This window comes from Palaemon carinicauda, chromosome 28, assembly GCF_036898095.1.
Source record: "Palaemon carinicauda isolate YSFRI2023 chromosome 28, ASM3689809v2, whole genome shotgun sequence".
Classification (NCBI taxonomy): Eukaryota; Metazoa; Arthropoda; class Malacostraca; order Decapoda; family Palaemonidae; genus Palaemon; species Palaemon carinicauda.
The window spans coordinates 88,570,916-88,587,925 of NC_090752.1; the positions used below are offsets into that span (position 1 = coordinate 88,570,916).

Consider the following 17,010-nt stretch of genomic DNA (forward strand, 5'->3'; position numbering starts at 1 on the left):
TTACTTGCGAGGATATCCTCCAAACAGAAGTGTAAGGTTGACTCGTGTTTCAGGAGCGCTTAGTTACATGTTGGGACTTGTGAGATTTGATTTGTGCTGTCAAGATAAGAAAGAGTTTAGTATTTATAATACGTATTTAATGCCCTGTTTTTACTTGTATTTAATTAAGTTTACTCATCAGAAAGAAAACAGACGCCGCCGCGCCATCCTCAAAGCCTCGCTGGTGACATCTATCCCCCACCCCTTGTATTAGAAGTTCTTTGACTTCTTTTTAGCTCCCACACCCCTTGCATTAGAAGTTCTTTGACCTCTTTTTAGTTCCCACACCCCTTGCATTAGAAGTTCTTTGACCTCTTTTTAGCTCCCCCACCCCTTGTATTAGAAGTTCTTTGACCTCTTTTTAGCTCCCCCACCCCTTGTATTAGAAGTTCTTTGACTTCTTTTTAGCTCCCACACCCCTTGCATTAGAAGTTCTTTGACCTCTTTTTAGCTCCCCCACCCCTTGTATTAGAAGTTCTTTGACTTCTTTTTAGCTCCCACACCCCTTGCATTAGAAGTTCTTTGACCTCTTTTTAGTTCCCACACCCCTTGCATTAGAAGTTCTTTGACCTCTTTTTAGCTCCCCCACCCCTTGTATTAGAAGTTCTTTGACCTCTTTTTAGCTCCCACACCCCTTGCATTAGAAGTTCTTTGACCTCTTTTTAGCTCCCACACCCCTTGCATTAGAAGTTCTTTGACCTCTTTTTAGTTCCCACACCCCTTGCATTAGAAGTTCTTTGACCTCTTTTTAGCTCCCCCACCCCTTGTATTAGAAGTTCTTTGACTTCTTTTTAGCTCCCACACCCCTTGCATTAGAAGTTCTTTGACCTCTTTTTAGTTCCCACACCCCTTGCATTAGAAGTTCTTTGACTTCTTTTTAGCTCCCACACCCCTTGCATTAGAAGTTCTTTGACCTCTTTTTAGTTCCCACACCCCCTGCATTAGAAGTTCTTTGACTTCTTTTTAGCTCCCACACCCCTTGCATTAGAAGTTCTTTGACCTCTTTTTAGTTCCCACACCCCTTGCATTAGAAGTTCTTTGACCTCTTTTTAGCTCCCACACCCCTTGCATTAGAAGTTCTTTGACCTCTTTTTAGTTCCCACACCCCTTGCATTAGAAGTTCTTTGACTTCTTTTTAGCTCCCACACCCCTTGCATTAGAAGTTCTTTGACCTCTTTTTAGTTCCCACACCCCTTGCATTAGAAGTTCTTTGACCTCTTTTTAGCTCCCACACCCCTTGCATTAGAAGTTCTTTGACCTCTTTTTAGTTCCCACACCCCTTGCATTAGAAGTTCTTTGACTTCTTTTTAGCTCCCACACCCCTTGCATTAGAAGTTCTTTGACCTCTTTTTAGTTCCCACACCCCTTGCATTAGAAGTTCTTTGACTTCTTTTTAGCTCCCACACCCCTTGCATTAGAAGTTCTTTGACCTCTTTTTAGCTCCCCCACCCCTTGTATTAGAAGTTCTTTGACTTCTTTTTAGCTCCCACACCCCTTGCATTAGAAGTTCTTTGACCTCTTTTTAGTTCCCACACCCCTTGCATTAGAAGTTCTTTGACCTCTTTTTAGCTCCCCCCCCCTTGCATTTGAAGTTCTTTGACCTCTTTTTAGCTCCCACACCCCTTGCATTAGAAGTTCTTTGACCTCTTTTTAGTTCCCACACCCCTTGCATTAGAAGTTCTTTGACCTCTTTTTAGCTTCCCCACCCCTTTCATTAGAAGTTCTTTGACCTCTTTTTAGCTCCCCCACCCCTTGCATTAGAAGTTCTTTGACCTTTTTAGCTCCCCAACCCCTTGCATTAGAAGTTCTTTGACCTCATTTTATCTCCCACACCCCTTGCATTAGAAGTTTTTTGACCTCTTTTTAGCTCCCCCACCCCTTGCATTAGAAGTTCTTTGACCTTTTTAGCTCCCCAACCCCTTGCATTAGAAGTTCTTTGACCTCTTTTTATCTCCCATACCCCTTGCATTAGAAGTTTTTTGACCTCTTTTTAGCTTCCCCACCCCTTGCATTAGAAGTTCTTTGACCTCCTTTTAGCTCCCACACCCCTTGCATTAGACGTTCTTTGACCTCTTTTTAGCTTCCCTACCCCTTGCATCAGAAGTTCTTTGACCTCTTTTTAGCTCCCACACTCCTTGCATTTGAAGTTCTTTGACCTCTTTTTAGCTTCCCTAACTCTTCCATTAGAAGTTCTTTGACCTCTTTTTAGCTCCCACACCCCTTGCATTAGAAGTTCTTTGACCTCTTTTTACCTTCCCTACCTCTTGCATTAGAAGTTCTTTGACCTCTTTTTAGCTCCCACACCCCTTGCATTAGAAGTTCTTTGATATCTTTTTAGCTTCCCTACCCCTTGCATTAGAAGTTCTTTGACCTCTTTTTACCTCCCACACCCCTTGCATTATAAGTTTTTTGACCTCTTTTTAGCTTCCCTACCTCTTGCATTTGAAGTTCTTTGACCTCTTTTTAGCTCCCACACCCCTTGCATTAGAAGTTCTTTGACCTCTTTTCAGCTCCCACACCCTTGCATTAGAAGTTCTTTGACCTCTTTTTAGCTACCACACCCCTTGCATTAGAAGTTCTTTGACCTCTTTTTAGTTCCCACACCCCTTGCATTAGAAGTTTTTTGACCTCTTTTTAGCTCCCCCGCCCCTTTCATTACAAGTTCTTTGACCTCTTTTTAGCTCCCCCAACCCTTGCATTAGAAGTTCTTTGACCCTTTTAGCTCCCCAACCCCTTGCATTAGAAGTTCTTTGACCTCTTTTTATCTCCCACACCCCTTGCATTAGAAGTTTTTTGACCTCTTTTTAGCTCCCCCACCCCTTGCATTAGAAGTTCTTTGACCTTTTTAGCTCCCCAACCCCTTGCATTAGAAGTTCTTTGACCTCTTTTTATCTCCCACACCCCTTGCATTAGAAGTTTTTTGACCTCTTTTTAGCTTCCCCACCCCTTGCATTAGAAGTTCTTTGACCTCCTTTTAGCTCCCACACCCCTTGCATTAGACGTTCTTTGACCTCTTTTTAGCTTCCCTACCCCTTGCATCAGAAGTTCTTTGACCTCTTTTTAGCTCCCACACTCCTTGCATTTGAAGTTCTTTGACCTCTTTTTAGCTTCCCTAACTCTTCCATTAGAAGTTCTTTGACCTCTTTTTAGCTCCCACACCCCTTGCATTAGAAGTTCTTTGATCTCTTTTTAGCTTCCCTACCTCTTGCATTAGAAGTTCTTTGACCTCTTTTTAGCTCCCACATCCCTTGCATTAGAAGTTCTTTGATATCTTTTTAGCTTCCCTACCCCTTGCATTAGAAGTTTTTTGACCTCTTTTTAGCTCCCACACCCCTTGCATTAGAAGTTCTTTGACCTCTTTTTAACTTCCCTACCCCTTGCATTAGAAGTTCTTTGACCTCTTTTTACCTCCCACACCCCTTGCATTATAAGTTTTTTGACCTCTTTTTAGCTTCCCTACCTCTTGCATTTGAAGTTCTTTGACCTCTTTTTAGCTCCCACACCCCTTGCATTAGAAGTTCTTTGACCTCTTTTCAGCTCCCACACCCTTGCATTAGAAGTTCTTTGACCTCTATTTAGCTACCACACCCCTTGCATTAGAAATTCTTTGAACTCTTTTCAGCTCCCACACCCCTTGCATTAAAAGTTTTTTTTACCTTTTTTTAGCTTCCCTACCCCTTGCATTAGAAGTTCTTTGACCTCTTTTCAGCTCTCCCACCCCTTGCATTAGAAGTTCTTTGACCTCTTTTTAGCTCCCCCACCCCTTGCAATAGACGTTCTTTGACCTCTTTTTAGCTCCCCCACCCCTTGCAATAGACGTTCTTTGACCTCTTTTTATCTCCCACACCCCTTGCATTAGAAGTTTTTTGACCTCTTTTTAGCTCCCACACCCCTTGCATTAGAAGTTCTTTGACCTCTTTTTAGTTCCTACACCCCTTGCATTAGAAGTTCTTTGACCTCTTTTTAGCTCCCCCACCCCTTTCATTAGAAGTTCTTTGACCTCTTTTTAGCTCCCCCACCCCTTGCATTAGAAGTTCTTTGACCTCTTTTTAGCTCCCCCACCACTTGCATTAGAAGTTCTTTGACCTTTTTAGCTCCCCAACCCCTTGCATTAGAAGTTCTTTGACCTCTTTTTATCTCCCACACCCCTTGCATTAGAAGTTTTTTTACCTCTTTTTAGCTTCCCCACCCCTTGCATTAGAAGTTCTTTGACCTCCTTTTAGCTCCCACACCCCTTGCATTAGACGTTCTTTGACCTCTTTTTAGCTTCCCTACCCCTTGCATCAGAAGTTCTTTGACCTCTTTTTAGCTCCCACACCCCTTGCATTAGAAGTTCTTTGACCTCTTTTTAGCTTCCCTAACTCTTCCATTAGAAGTTCTTTGACCTCTTTTTAGCTCCCACACCCCTTGCATTAGAAGTTCTTTGACCTCTTTTTAGCTTCCCTACCTCTTGCATTAGAAGTTCTTTGACCTCTTTTTAGCTCCCACACCCCTTGCATTAGAAGTTCTTTGATATCTTTTTAGCTTCCCTACCCCTTGCATTAGAAGTTCTTTGACTTCTTTTTAGCTCCCACACCCCTTGCATTAGAAGTTCTTTGACCTCTTTTTAGCTTCCCTAACCCATGCATTAGAAGTTCTTTGACCTCTTTTTACCTCCCACACCCCTTTCATTAGAAGTTTTTTTTACCTCTTTTTAGCTTCCCTACCTCTTGCATTTGAAGTTCTTTGACCTCTTTTTAGCTCCCACACCCCTTGCATTAGAAGTTCTTTGACCTCTTTTCAGCTCCCACACCCTTGCATTAGAAGTTCTTTGACCTCTTTTTAGCTACCACACCCCTTGCATTAGAAGTTCTTTGACCTCTTTTTAGCTCCCACACCCCTTGCATTAGAAGTTCTTTGAACTCTTTTCAGCTCCCACACCCCTTGCATTAGAAGTTCTTTGACCTCTTTTCAGCTCTCCCACCCCTTGCATTAGAAGTTCTTTGACCTCTTTTTATCTCCCACACCCCTTGCATTAGAAGTTCTTTGACCTCTTTTTAGCTCCCCCACCCCTTGCATTAGAAGTTCTTTGACCTCTTTTTAGCTCCCCCACCCCTTGCATTAGAAGTTCTTTGACCTTTTTAGGTCCCCAACCCCTTGCATTAGAAGTTCTTTGACCTCTTTTTATCTCCCACACCCCTTGCATTAGAAGTTCTTTGACCTCATTTTAGCTTCCCCACCCCTTGCATTAGAAGTTCTTTGACCTCCTTTTAGCTCCCACACCCCTTGCATTAGAAGTTCTTCAACCTCTTTTTAGCTTCCCTACCCCTTGCATTAGAAGTTCTTTGACCTCTTTTTATCTCCCACACCCCTAGCATTAGAAGTTCTTTGACCTCTTTTTAGCTCCCACACCCCTTGCATTAGAAGTTCTTTGACCTCTTTTTAGCTTCCCTACCTCTTGCATTAGAGGTTCTTTGACCTCTTTTTAGCTCCCACACCCCTTACATTAGAAGTTCTTTGACCTCTTTAGCTCCCACACCCTTGCATTAGAAGTTCTTTGACCTCTTTTTAGCTTCCTGACCCCTTGCATTAGAAGTTCTTTGACCTCTTTTTAGCTCCCACACCCCTTGCATTAGAAGTTCTTTGACCGCTTTTTAGCTCCCACACCCCTTGCATTAGAAGTTCTTTGACCTCTTTTCAGCTCCCCCCACCCTTGCTTTAGAAGTTCTATGACCTTTTTTTAGCTTCCCTACCCCTTGCATTAGAAGTTCTTTGACCTCTTTTTAGCTACCCTACCCCTTGCATTAGAAGTTCTTTGACCTCATTTTAGCTCCCACACCCCTTGCATTAGAAGTTCTTTGACCTCTTTTTAGCTCCCCCACCCCTTGCAATTGACGTTCTTTGACCTCTTTTTAGCTCCCCCACCCCTTCCATTAGAAGTTCTTTGACCTCTTTTTAGCTCTCCCACCCTTTGCATTAGAAGTACTTTGACCTCTTTTTAGCTCCCACACCCCTTGCATTAGAAGTTCTTTGACCTCTTTTTAGCTCCCACACCCCTTGCATCAGAAGTTCTTTGAACTCTTTTCAGCTCACACACCCCTTGCATTAGAAGTTCTTTGACCTCTTTTTAGCTTCCCTACCCCTTGCATTAGAAGTTCTTTGACCTCTTTTTTTTTTTTGGCTTCCCTACCTCTTGCATTAGAAGTTCTTTGACCTCTTTTTATCTCCCACACCCCTTGCATTAGAAGTTCTTTGACCTCTTCTTAGCTCCCCCACCCCTTGCATTAGAAGTTCTTTGACCTCTTTTTAGCTTCCCCACCCCTTGCATTAGAAGTTCTTTGAACTCTTTTTAGCTCCCCCCACCCCTTGCATTAGACGTTCTTTGACCTCTTTTTAGCTCCCACACCCCTTGCATTAGAAGTTCTTTGACCTCTTTTTAGCTTCCCCACCCGTTACATTCGAAGTTCTTCGACCTCCTTTTAGCTCCCACACCCCTTGCATTAGAAGTTCTTTGACCTCTTTTTAGCTTCCCTACCCCTTGCATTAGAAGTTCTTTGACCTCTTTTTAGCTCCCCCACCCCTTGCATTAGAAGGTCTTTGACCTCTTTTTAGCTCCCCCACCCCTTGCATTAGAAGTTCTTTGACCTCTATTTAGCTCCCACACCCCTTGCATTAGAAGTTCTTTGACCTCTTTTTAGCTTCCCCACCCCTTGCATTAGAAGTTCTTTGACCTCCTTTTACCTCCCACACCCCTGGCAATAGAATTTTTTAGACCTCTTTTTAGCTCCCACACCCCTTGCATTAGAAGTTCTTTGACCTATTTTTAGCTCCTACACCCCTTGCATTAGAAGTTCTTTGACCTCTTTTTAGCTTCCCCACCCATTGCATTAGAAGTTCTTTGTCCTCTTTTTAGCTCTCACACCCTTTGCATTAGAAGTTCTTTGACCTCTTTTTAGCTTCCCCACCCCTTGCATTAGAAGTTCTTTGACCTCCTTTTAGCTCCCACACCCCTTGCATTAGAAGTTCTTTGACCTCTTTTTAGCCTCCCCACCCCTTGCATTAGAAGTTCTTTGACCTCTTTTTAGCTCCCACACCCCTTGCATTAGAAGTTCTTTGACCTCTTTTCAGCTCCCACACCCCTTGCATTAGAAGTTCTTTTACCTCTTTTTAGCTTCCCTACCCCTTGCATTAGAAGTGCTTTGACCTCTTTATAGCTTCCCTACCCTTGCATTAGAAGTTCTTTGACCTCATTTTAGCTCCCACACCCCTTGCATTAGAAGTTCTTTGACCTGTTTTTAGCTCCCGCAACCCTTGCAATAGACAATCTTTGACCTCTTTTTAGCTCCCCCACCCCTTGCATTAGAAGTTCTTTGACCTCTTTTTAGCTCCCCCAACCATTGCATTAGAAGTTCTTTGACCTCTTTTTAGCTCCCACACCTCTTGCATTAGAAAATCTTTGACCTCTTTTTAGCTTCCACACCCCTTGCATTAGAAGTTCTTTGACCTCCTTTTAGCTCCCACACCCCTTGCATTAGAAGTTCTTTGACCTCTTTTTAGCTTCCCTACCCCTTGCATTAGAAGTTCTTTGACCTCTTTTTAGCTCCCACATCCCTTGCATTAGAAGTTCTTTGACCTCTTTTTAGCTTCCCTACCCCTTGTATTAGAAGTTCTTTGACCTCTTTTTAGGTCCCACACCCCTTGCATTTGAAGTTCTTTGACCTCTTTTTAGCTCCCACACCTCTTGGTTTAGAAGTTCTTTGACCTCTTTTTAGCTCCCACACCCCTTGTATTAGAAGTTCTTTGACCTCTTTCTAGCCTACCCACCCCTTGCATTAGAAGTTCTTTGACCTCTTTTTAGCTTCCCTACCCCTTGCATTAGAAGTTCTTTGACCTCTTTTTAGCTCCCCCACCCCTTGCATTAGAAGTTCTTTGACCTCTTTTTAGCTCCCCCACCCCTTGCAATAGACGTTCTTTGACCTCTTTTTAGCTCCCCCACCCCTTGCAATAGACGTTCTTTGACCTCTTTTTAGCTCCCCCACCACTTGCATTAGAAGTTCTTTGACCTCTTTTTAGCTCCCACACCCCTTGCATTAGAAGTTCTTTGACCTCTTTTTAGCTTCCCGACCCCTTGCATTAGAAGTTCTTTGACCTCTTTTTAGCTTCCCACCCCTTGCATTAGAAGTTCTTTACCTCTTTTTAGCTCCCCCACCCCTTGCATTAGAAGTTTTTTTACCTCTTTTTAGCTTCCCTACCCCTTGCATTAGAAGTTCTTTGACTGCTTTATAGCTCCCACACCCCTTGCATCAGAAGTTCTTTGACCTCTTTTTATCTCCCCCACCCCTTGCATTAGAAGTTCTTTGACCTCTTTCCAGCTTCCCTACCCATTGCATTTGAAGTTCTTGACCTCTTTTTAGCTCCCACACCCCTTGCATTAGAAGTTCTTTGACCTCTTTTTAGCTTCCCTACCCCTTGCAATAGACGTTCTTTGACCTCTTTTTAGCTCCCCCACCCCTTGCATTAGAAGTTCTTTGACCTCTTTTTAGCTCCCCCACCTCTTGCATTAGAAGTTCTTTGACCACTTTTTAGCTTCCCTACCCCTTGCATTAGAAGTTCTTTGGCCTATTTTTAGCTCCCCCACCCCTTGCATTAAAAGTTCTTTGACCTCTTTTTAGCTCCTCCACCCCTTGCATTAGAAGTTCTTTGACCTCTTTCTAGCTCCCCCACCCCTTGCATTAGAAGTTCTTTGACCTCTTTTTAGCTTCCTGTCCCCTTGCATTAGAAGTTCTTTGACCTCTTTTTAGCTTCCCCACCCCTTGCATTAGAAGTCCTTTGACCTCTATTTAGCTCCCACACCCCTTGCATTAGAAGTTCTTTGACCTCTTTTTAGCTCCCACACCCTTGCATTAGAAGTTCTTCGAACTCTTTTTAGCTCCCACACCCCTTGCATTAGAAGTTCTTTGACCTCTTTTTAGCTTCTCCACCCCTTGCATTAGAAGTTCTTTGACCTCTTTTTAGCTCCCACACCCCTTGCATTAGAACTTCTTTGGCCTCCTTTTAGCTCCCACATCCCTTGCATTAGAAGTTCTTTGACCTCTTTTTAGCTTCCTTACCCGTTGCATTAGAAGTTCTTTGACCTCTTTTTAGCTTCCCGACCCCTTGCATTAGAAGTTCTTTGACCTCTTTTTAGCTTCCCACACCCCTTGCATTAGAAGTTCTTTGACCTCTTTTAGCGCCCCCACCCCTTGCATTACAAGTACTTTGACCTCTTTTTAGGTCCCACACCCCTCGTAGACACGAATTCTGTTGTTGTAGCCCTCTCCGTCATTTTGGTAGCTGTGTCACTTAGTTTTTCATCCGGCAGATGTTTATGTAGAATATTCCACAGTTCGAAGGGAAGGACATCCCATATTTTGCGAGCACACAACTCGCACTTCAACTCCATCCATAATTTCTTTCGACGAATCCAATGAATGAATCCAAGTCCTATTTAGCTCCCACACCCCTTGCATTAGAAGTTCTTTGACCTCTTTTTAGCTCCCACACCCCTTGCATTAGAAGTTCTTCGAACTCTTTTTAGCTCCCACACCCCTTGCATTAGAAGTTCTTTGACCTCTTTTTAGCTTCTCCACCCCTTGCATTAGAAGTTCTTTGACCTCTTTTTAGCTCCCACACCCCTTGCATTAGAAGTTCTTTGGCCTCCTTTTAGCTCCCACACCCCTTGCATTAGAAGTTCTTTGACCTCTTTTTAGCTTCCTTACCCGTTGCATTAGAAGTTCTTTGACCTCTTTTTATCTCCCCCACCCCTTGCATTAGAAGTTCTTTGACATCTTTTTAGCTTCCTTACCCGTTGCATTAGAAGTTCTTTTTCCTCTTTTTATCTCCCACACCCCTTGCATTAGAAGTTCTTTGACCTCTTTTTAGCGCCCCCACCCCTTGCATTACAAGTACTTTGACCTCTTTTTAGGTCCCACACCCCTCGTAGACACGAATTCTGTTGTTGTAGCCCTCTCCGTCATTTTGGTAGCTTTGTCACTTAGTTTTTCATCCGGCAGATGTTTATGTAGAATATTCCACAGTTCGAAGGGAAGGACATCCCATATTTTGCGAGCACACAACTCGCACTTCAACTCCATCCATAATTTCTTTCGACGAATCCAATGAATGAATCCAAATCCTCCTGCATATTCGTGCCATATTTTCTTCTCTGCTAGCAGTCGTTCGTCTCCCGTCAAGTCTTCAGAAGCACAACTTCTGAACTTCACCACTCTAAACACTCGAGGCCACAACCTCCTAAAGTGGTCTCTTCGCTGCGAACCCTTTCCTAGCTTTTCACACTGTTTATCAAATGCAATATCTTTCCGCAATTTTTCGATATACTCCTTCTTTTTCCTCTGAATTATTTCCTTCTTTTTCCTCTGAATTATTTCCTTCTTTTTCCTCTGAATTATTTCCCATTCTTCATCTTTCGGTAAATCCTTTCTAAAGCTGTAAGGCTTGTTAAATATCCAGTCTGTTTTACATTTAACACTATGTTTCTGCGAGAGTCGTTCAAAATATTCGGAAGTAGGCCTATTCAGTGGGGAGTTTGAAACAAACCAAACCGGTAACCAAAAATCACCATGGTCATAAAAAACGAAGGCATTATCGAGGGCGTACTGACGACTTTTTACAAGGAATTCGTAGTATTCCAATTCCCATTGACGTCTGCGCTGATTTCCTGAATCTGCCCGTTTTGACTCCGGTCCCCAGTGCTTAGCTTCTCTGGACTTCAGTTTTGCTTCTCTTTGTCGGAGCCTTTCTTCTTTTTCATCGAGAAGGACTTGTCGGAAGTCCACATTTTTCATCTTCTCAAGTAATCGGTTGATTACCGTTTGATTTTTCTCAATTTGAAGACCCTGAGAGTTTATAGTCGCCTGTAATGCCTCCACTTGACCGTTTTTCTCCAACAGTTTCCTTTCGAGGTTTTCCATCCTCCTTGTCGTCTCTTCGCTGAGTTGAGGATTCCTCACCTCCTGTTTCTGATCCAGTTCGGCGATCTCTTCCTTCAGGACTCCAATACAATTTCGAGAAAGTTCTAGTTGTTTCCTCGCTATCGCCAATTTTTGCTGTGTTTTTTTTTCAAGTTCTTCTTCTAGAACATTTTGCTTATGATGCATCAGCTCCTTGTGGAGTTCCAGTGGTTGTTCATAGTTTTCGTCGTCCTTCTTTTTCTTGTTCTTCTGTTCTATAGCCATTCGGACTAGTCTCCCAGAATCGTCACGGATGCTTTTTTCATCCTCGGTGTGGGTAATTTTTTTCTTTTCCAACTGCGCCTCCATTTACCGAATCCTCTGCTGGAGGGCGACTTCCTTTTCCTTGCTTTCCGCGATTTCCTTCAAAAGTTTTTGGTTCCTCACATCGACGTCCTGAACTAACTTCAAGTGATCCTCCTCAGCCTTCCTGGACGATGATGGCTTCTTGGCATAACTTGCATAAATTCCTCCGAAATAATAACATATAAACAATATTTTTTGATGCAATAGATACAGGTGAAAATATAAAAGTCATTATTTACTTTTCCGAGTTCTGTTGCAGCATTGAATTGAGAAAAAAAAAAAAAAACAGATGCCATCGAAGAGAATTTTAAAGACCATATCAGAGCCTGGAGACGTTTTGAAGACCTTGGAGACGCTTTTGCATTAATTCTAATCTTGCAATCTCCACAGGGCATATTGGTTTTTGCTAATTTTTCATGGCCGGATGTCTTTCCTGCCACTTTTGGAAGATCTTGGACACACACATACACAGTATATATATATATATATATATATATATATATATATATATATATATATATATATATGTGTGTGTGTGTGTGTGTGTGTGTGTGTGTGTGTCCAAGATCTTCCAAAAACTTCTCCAGGAATCGATAGCCTTAACAAAAACGTCTCCAAGAATTTCAAAACGTCTCCAGGATGATCTTGAAGAACTTTTTGGACACACACATACATACATACATACATACATACATACATACATACATACACACACGTGTGTTTGTGTTTTAAGCCTAAACATGTAAATCGGCTATATAAGAATGAAACACGACTTAAGAAATGTTGATAGTTAAATAACAATTGATTTGTTAAAATGGAAAATAAAAGAAAATTATCCTGTTTGACCAAATAAGGAATTTACATGATTAGGCTTAACACACACACTTTTATGTGTATATATATATATATATATATATATATATATATATATATATATATATATATATATATATATATATATATATTACACATAACAATTATTGTTATTATCATTATCATTATTATTAATTGCTAAGCTACAACACTAGTTGGAAAATCAGAATGCTATAAGCCCAGATGGCCCAACAGGGAAAATGGGCCAATGAGGAAAGAAAAAAAAAGAAAATAAAATATTTCAAGGACAGTAACAACATTGAAATAGATAATTCCTATATAAACTGTAAATACTTTAACAAAACAAGATGAAGAGAAATTAGATAGAATAGTGTGCCCGAGTGTACCCTCAAGCAAGAGAACTCTAACCTAAGGTAGTGGAAGACCATGGTACAGAGGCTATGGCACTATCCAAGACTAGAGAACAGTGGTTTGATTTTGAAGTGTCCTTCTCCAAGAAGTGGTGCTTACCATAACTAGAGAGTCTCTTCTACCCCTACCAAGAGGAAAGTGGCTACTGAGCAATTGCAGTGCAGTAATTAAACCCTTGGGGGAAGAAGAATTATTTGGTAATCTCAGTGTTGTCAGGTGTATGAGGACAGATGAGAATCTTTGAAGAATAGGCCAGACTATTCGGTGTATGTGTAGGCAAGGGGAAAGAACCGTAACCAGACAGAAAGATCCAATTTATTGCTTTCTGGCCAGTCAAAAACATCCCATAACTCTCTAGCGGTAGTATCTCAACGGGTGGCCTGTGCCCTGGCCAATCTACCACCTTTATATATATATATATATATATATATATATATATATATATATATATATATATATAATATATATATATATATATATATATATATATATATATATATATATATATATATCTATATATATGTATATATATATATATATATATATATATATATATATATATATATATATTATATATATATATATTTATATATATATATATAAATTTATATATATATAATGTATATATATATATATATATATATATATATATATATATATATATATATATATATATGATAAATTTTGCCCATTTAAACGTGTTTTTCATATACAAACAAACCTCTCTCAATAAATCAGTCCTCTGAAGAAGTATCACGAAACTAGTCAGGACTTAACCGTATATTTCGTATTTTTATTTTCCTTTTGTCCTTATGCATATATATATATATATATATATATATATATATATATATATATATATATATATATATATATATATATATATATATATATATATATATATATATATATATATATATATATATATATGTGTGTGTTCATACGTGTAAAACTGTATGCGCACATACGTAATATTTCCTCATGAAGCTTAAAACTAGATTGATTTCGTTTCGAATTCCATACCGCACAAGCTCCCCCGCCCCATCCTGAAAAGATCCGTGAGAAGTAGGCACACAAGATTTAGGCCTAAGGAAATATTACATTTAGTATTTCCACGAATTGTAAGTCGGAAGTAGCACAGGCGGGAGACGGAGACTGGATCTTATATATATATATGTATATATATATATATATATATATATATATATATATATATATATATATATGTATATATATATATATATATGTGTGTGTGTGTGTGTCTGTGTATCTATATATATATATATATATATATATATATATATATATATATATATATATATATATATATATATATATATATATATATATATATATAATGTAGATATAGATACATTATTCTTCAGTTTAAGGACAATAGCGGTGGGTTGGTATTATCAGTTTTAACTATCTCTGAAGTGATTTAATGAAGTATCAGGCAATTAGGAAAGTTCTCAGAGTGAGAATAGAGGTATCTTACAGTTCACATAAATCTTTATATGAAATATTTGTTTACATGCATTGATCTGTTTTTTTTTTTTTATTTATATTTATCTTTATTTGCTTCCGTCTTTTTTGTGGAAGCTTGATTTGCCCTTTATGCCTATCCGTAATAATCATATTTGTAGTTTTGAATGTTTTCATATCAAAGCTGTCCTTGAAACTATTCTTTAGACCTTTTTTGTTTTTTGTTTTAACCAAACAAGCAACTACTTTTAACACCCATTTGACTCATTTAACGCCATTGTGTCATTGTAGACTTCCTTGTAATATTGGATGGACTGACCCCTGTGATTTTTGACGCCACATAATTTCTTGTCTTATTTTCCTATTTTTCCATCTGTTCCGATTTAACGTTGTGGTGGCGTATGTGGTAACGTCCCTGACTGGTCATCGTCAGACTGGGGTTCAAGTCCCTATGTGAGGTTGTATCGACCAAAGGAACTAACGAGTTTGATTGATTGAACGATGCCATGAAAATCTTAAATCAGTCAATCTCGTTAGTTCCATTGGTTGCTGCAACCTCACCCTCCTGTTAATTTAAGAATGGGGGGAGGGGGTTTGGGGGAGCCTATAGGGCTATCTGCAGAGTCATCAGCAGACTTTGGTTGGCCCTCCCTGGACCTGGCTTGGATGGAGAGGGTCTTGGGCGTTGATCATATGTTTATGATGTCAGTCTTAGGGCATTGTCCTACTTGTTAGGGCAATGTCACTGTACCTTGCCTCTGCCATTCATGAGCGGCCTTTAAACTTTTAATGATAAGCATTCCGTACACAAAATAAAGATTATTCTTTTTGACAGGTTTATAAATACTCTGATTTTGAGTCGAAATACCTTTTTTTTTCAAACGGTTTCATCTTCGTCGAGGACTACTCACAGTACTTTTAGATCCACGCTTACAAGAGCATAATGTCTTGATTACATGTTTTTGTTGATATTTTGATAAAGTCAACATACTGTATAACAGCTTAATCTGTTGTGTTTCATGATATAATTCATCAGATTTGCCGTCTCCCAATGCCAGTGAATATTGGTTGTTTGCCACTCTTTTATATTTGATGATCAATTGTAATTTTTTCAATAGACCATTGAACTCTTTGTTACATTAGTGTTAACAAACACATATCCCCTTTTTCTCTATGATTACGCTTCGTAGTATATGCCTACGTGAATCAGATCATACGTTTTTGTTTTCAAAACAAATTTCTTCATATTATTACAATTAGAAGTTTAAAGTCGCACATGAATAGCATAGGCAAGGGACACTGGCATTGCCTTAGCAGGCTGTAGGGACGGGCCATATATTCATATGATCAAGCCAAGACCAGGGATGGCCAGGCAATGGCAGCTGATGACTCAGCAGGTGGATCTGTAGGGTCCCCAAAACCCTTCATTCCTTAGCTGATAAGGATAAGACTTCCGTCATTCTTTATTCATTGTACCTGCATGTTTTTTTTTTTTTCTACTGATGCTTAGCTTAATGTTAAAAAAGAACGCCAGAATATAATGTTATGAACATAGACTTTCATATTTCCAATAGGTCTTTGAGGCGAACACTCTCTCTCTCTCTCTCTCTCTCTCTCTCTCTCTCTCTCTCTCTCTCTCTCTCTCTCTCTCTCTCTCTCTCTCATACACGAAAATTTGGGCAATTTAGCAATATTTCCCTATAAAGGAAATGGTTCTACAATTCATTTTTGTTGGAGAAAACTAATAATTCAAGTAACCTAAGGGGTTTAGTTAAGTAAACCGTGTGGGGGGAAAGAAAAGGCTGAGAAGAACAAAAGAAGAGTGAACTTGACGCCGAAAGGATTGAGAAATTGGCGTCTATTGGATTTTGTTAAACAAGCTGTGGGTCCAGAATTTCATGTCTTGGCTCTAGAAGGAAAAGGCCGTATTTGATTTACTAAAATGAGATAAAAGTAGTCTTTGAAAAAAATTAATTGCGGTTAACAATGCCAGTGCTGAACAATGTTCAGGAAAATACTAAGTTAGCAAAGTATAATTTAGACCAGAGGAAAATGAAGAATACTGATCTTTTTAGAGGAAAATGAAGAGTACTGATCTTTTTAGAGGAAAATGAAGAATACTTATCTTTTTAGGGGAAAATGAAGAATACTGATCCTTGAAAATGAAGAATAGTGATCCTTTTAGAGGAAAATGTATCAAGGCATTAGAATAATGGCTGAAAAAAGTCTAACAAAAAAGTTGAAAAGTTCCCATAGTAAAGAGTAATGCAATATGGAAAAAAAATCTTCAGATACCTTGGAATTGCCATCAAATGTTGGAATAACTCCAGATGTTTGTTAATATATAAGAGATGGAAGAGGTATCCTCTTACTGGAAAGCTATGGCGATGTATTGTTGTCGATTTAAAAAAGAAAAAAAAAAAGAAATATAGTTATTATGAATTTTGTAACTCCACAATGACTTTCTTGAAAGGAATAGAAGTTAGATTTAATGAGTATCAAGTAAGTTTTTATTTCAGAATCACAGTTATGTGGAAAGTGTGCTTTAAAAAAAAATGAACTTTTACATATTGACTTAATTTTGCACTTAACCAGGCTATGAAGGTTACCTTCCATAAGTAAAAACAAAAAATCAAAGAAGTTAGTTTCATTAAAAAGTTTTTTGAGTAAAATGTGTTTGGTAACTGGGAAGAGACAGGCTGGAGAACTCGTTGAGAAAGCATAAGAAGAATGCAAGGTCTAAAGTAGCTGAATAAAGTTTAAAGTTCCCATGTAGGTGTAAAGCCATGAACACGAAGGATACTAAAGAAATCTTCAAATGCAACTTCCAACTTCCATAAAATAGTTTAAAGATGAAATTAGAAGGACGAATCTCTCAAGGTTACGAGCAGATCGATCATGTATTAAAAAAAGGACTAATTATTGCTGTTTTAGAACTTTGGTCAAA

The 17,010-nt window shown here is 39.4% G+C and overlaps 2 protein-coding genes across 2 annotated transcripts in view; one reads left to right on the top strand and one right to left on the bottom strand.

Moving 5' to 3' along the window:
• Positions 1 to 9,956: 9,956 nt before the first annotated feature.
• Positions 9,957 to 11,336, bottom strand: LOC137621929 (golgin subfamily A member 6-like protein 6). The gene has a single exon (XM_068352431.1). It carries the CDS (start codon positions 11,334 to 11,336, stop codon positions 9,957 to 9,959), a length of 1,380 nt encoding a protein of 459 aa, XP_068208532.1.
• A 5,184-nt stretch (positions 11,337 to 16,520) lies between these two features.
• Positions 16,521 to 17,010, top strand: part of LOC137621930 (uncharacterized) — an 8,721-nt gene continuing 8,231 nt past the window's right edge. The window contains exon 1 of the mRNA XM_068352432.1: positions 16,521 to 16,565. Coding sequence (XP_068208533.1) covers positions 16,521 to 16,565 — 45 coding nt within the window. The remainder of the gene's footprint in view (positions 16,566 to 17,010) is intronic.